General features: G+C 41.3%; 1 protein-coding gene across 1 annotated transcript; it reads left to right on the top strand.

Moving 5' to 3' along the window:
• Positions 1–567: 567 nt before the first annotated feature.
• Positions 568–1,440, top strand: LOC137286757 (uncharacterized). Its single transcript, XM_067818737.1, has one exon. It carries the CDS (start codon positions 568–570, stop codon positions 1,438–1,440), a length of 873 nt encoding a protein of 290 aa, XP_067674838.1.
• The last annotated feature ends 1,218 nt before the right edge of the window (positions 1,441–2,658 follow it).

The raw sequence follows: 2,658 nt of genomic DNA, 5'->3' as shown, positions 1-2,658 counted from the left end.
TCTAGGGCGGAACCAGCCTTACTTTCACTCTGTTTGACTATTGTAGCTACCTGTGTCTCTTTTGCTGGAGTATAGCATCCCTGTAACCCTGGTGCTTGTAGGTGGCTTCCACTTCGACACCGTCCTTGTTGACACTCCATGGTGGGTGGGGAGCAGGGATGTTGAATCTTTTTCCATATCATGGCAACCTTACAATACACTGGTTCACGATCGAAAAGTAAAAGAAGGCATCTAGATACAGAAATCATTTCATCTGATGATGACAGTGTCTCACAGGATAATGCTGACTCATGGCCGCGGTTTCTGGTGGTCAATGGAATTAATGATACACCCCTTAAGATTAATCCTTTTGTTGTTTCTAAAGCTGTTAAAGGGATTTGTGGAGATGTTAAGAACGTATCGCGTTTACGAAATGGATCCCTGCTGGTTGAATGTTCAAGACGTCAACAGTCTATCAATTTACTCAAAGCAAGCCATTTTGGAACCACTGAAATTTCTGTCTCGGTACACAAATCTCTAAATTCTTGTAGAGGTGTAATCCGTGATCGCACTAGATGTCTGTCTGACATGTCCGAGGATGAGATAGCGATAGAGCTGAAGTCTCAAGGAGTAACATCTGTGAAGAGATTTACTAGGAAGGAGCAAGACAGGATTGTTCAAACGACAACATATCTCCTTACCTTTGCCTTACCAAAAGTACCATCATCAATTAAGGCTGGTTATTTCAACATTGAAGTCGATGTGTACATACCGACTCCACTCCGTTGTTATAACTGTCAGAAGTTTGGACACGGGGCCAGGTCCTGCACTAAATCTCCAACATGCTGTCGTTGCAGCAAAACTCATGAAAGTATGGATACCTGTACAGACGATATCAAGTGTGCTAACTGCAACGGTGACCACTTCTCTTCTTCAAAATCCTGTCCATTCTTTCAGAAGCAATCCCAGATTATCAAACTGAAGTATACAAATAATATTTCTTTTTCAGAGGCAATAAAATTACTGACAACTCAGACTCACCCAATTCAGTCAGCTTCTCACTCTTACTCTGCTGCTGTTACCTCTTCACAGAGCAAAGTTGACAGAGCATGTCAGACAGACATCTGCTGGGTCACTGATAAGCAATCAGTGACTCCTGAAGGCAACAAGTCATCAACATCAGCTTCACAGACTGTTCTTCAATCTGGACCTCAGCTTGCTCGAGGGCCCGAAACAGTGGAAAACTCACAAAATAGTGTAAAACTTACTAACAAGGAAAAGAAACAATCAAAGAAGAAAGGATCTAGGACCCTCAAACATGTAGAGGTCCCTTCCCCATTAACATCCCCTGTAGAGGTTCATAACAACTTTGAACCTCTAGACATGGAAGTCACTCCTTCTCCGACAACTCAGCGGAGAGGATCTTCCTCGAGATCACGATCTCCAGTTCAGCCTCCATGAGCTGTTCTTTCGATATCCTTCAGTGGAACTGTAGAGGCCTTAAAAACAATTTCAATGATTTGCAACTATTAATTCAAGACTTCAAGCCAGCAGCATTATGTTTGCAAGAAACATATCTAAAACCCACGGATAACTTTGATATCAGACAATATGATTCATACCACTGTTTCTCACCTCCCGGTAATAAAGCTACAGGGGGATCTTCTATCTTGGTGAAGCAGGGAACTATCCACAGTCTTGTTCCTCTCACTACCCCTCTTCAGGCAGTTGCGGTTCGTGTTACTCTGCATATTGTTATTACCTTGTGTTCATTGTATATTCAGCCATCATCGACTCTGCAGCAATCCGATCATCAGATCCTTTATGACCAACTCCCAAAACCTTGTATTATCATGGGGGACTTAAATGGTCATAACCCACTTTGGGGTAGCAGTAACACCAATGGGAAAGGAAAGATTCTTGAGGATTTCTTCACGAATACTGATTTATGTATTTTCAATGATAATTCTCATACATATCTTCATCCCGCGACAGGTTCGTACTCCTCTCTTGATTTATCTGTTGCTGATTCCAGTTTATACAATGAATTTGAATGGTCAGTCCACGATGATCTTTGTGGAAGTGACCATTTTCCCACTATACTTTCAGCCATAAACCCCAGTGACGCTGCACCATTGTCTAGATGGAACTTTAACAAGGCAGATTGGTCTTTATTCGAGACCTTATGCACTAACAGACTAAAACCAGAATTCTTTCTCAATGTGTCTGATCCTATTCAGATGTTTTCTGATGAATTAAACATGATTGCCGATGATTGTATTCCCAAGTCCTCTATGGTTCCACATATTCGGAAGCCATGGTTTACTATTGACTGTAAACAGGCTAGAAGGGCTAGAAAAAAGGCGGAAAAATATTTTCGTCGACATCCAACCGTCCATAACTTAAACCAGTTTAAAATCTCAAACGCCAAGGCTCGTCGTACATTTCAACAAAGTAAACGACAGTCATGGCGAAATTATGTTTCTAGAATTAACTCACGAACACCTATTTCTAAGGTATGGAATATGGTGAAGAAGATAAAAGGTAAAGGTTCCAAATGTAGTGTGCACCATCTTAAGGAGGGTGACACTCTTTTAACTGAAAAAGCTGATATTGCTAACAAACTAGGTGAAACGTTAGCTAAACAAGCCTCCTCATCAAATTATTCACCGACTTTTC

Source organism: Haliotis asinina, chromosome 6 (genome assembly GCF_037392515.1).
Source record: "Haliotis asinina isolate JCU_RB_2024 chromosome 6, JCU_Hal_asi_v2, whole genome shotgun sequence".
In the NCBI taxonomy this organism is placed as follows: Eukaryota; Metazoa; Mollusca; class Gastropoda; order Lepetellida; family Haliotidae; genus Haliotis; species Haliotis asinina.
Note: the sequence above shows the minus strand (reverse complement) of the source record. Positions and strands in the feature narration are given on the sequence as shown.

What these genes read in the sequence shown, in the direction of transcription:
- LOC137286757 (XM_067818737.1), top strand. Translation starts at nt 568, where the DNA reads ATGTCCGAGGATGAGATAGCGATAGAGCTGAAGTCTCAAGGAGTAACA.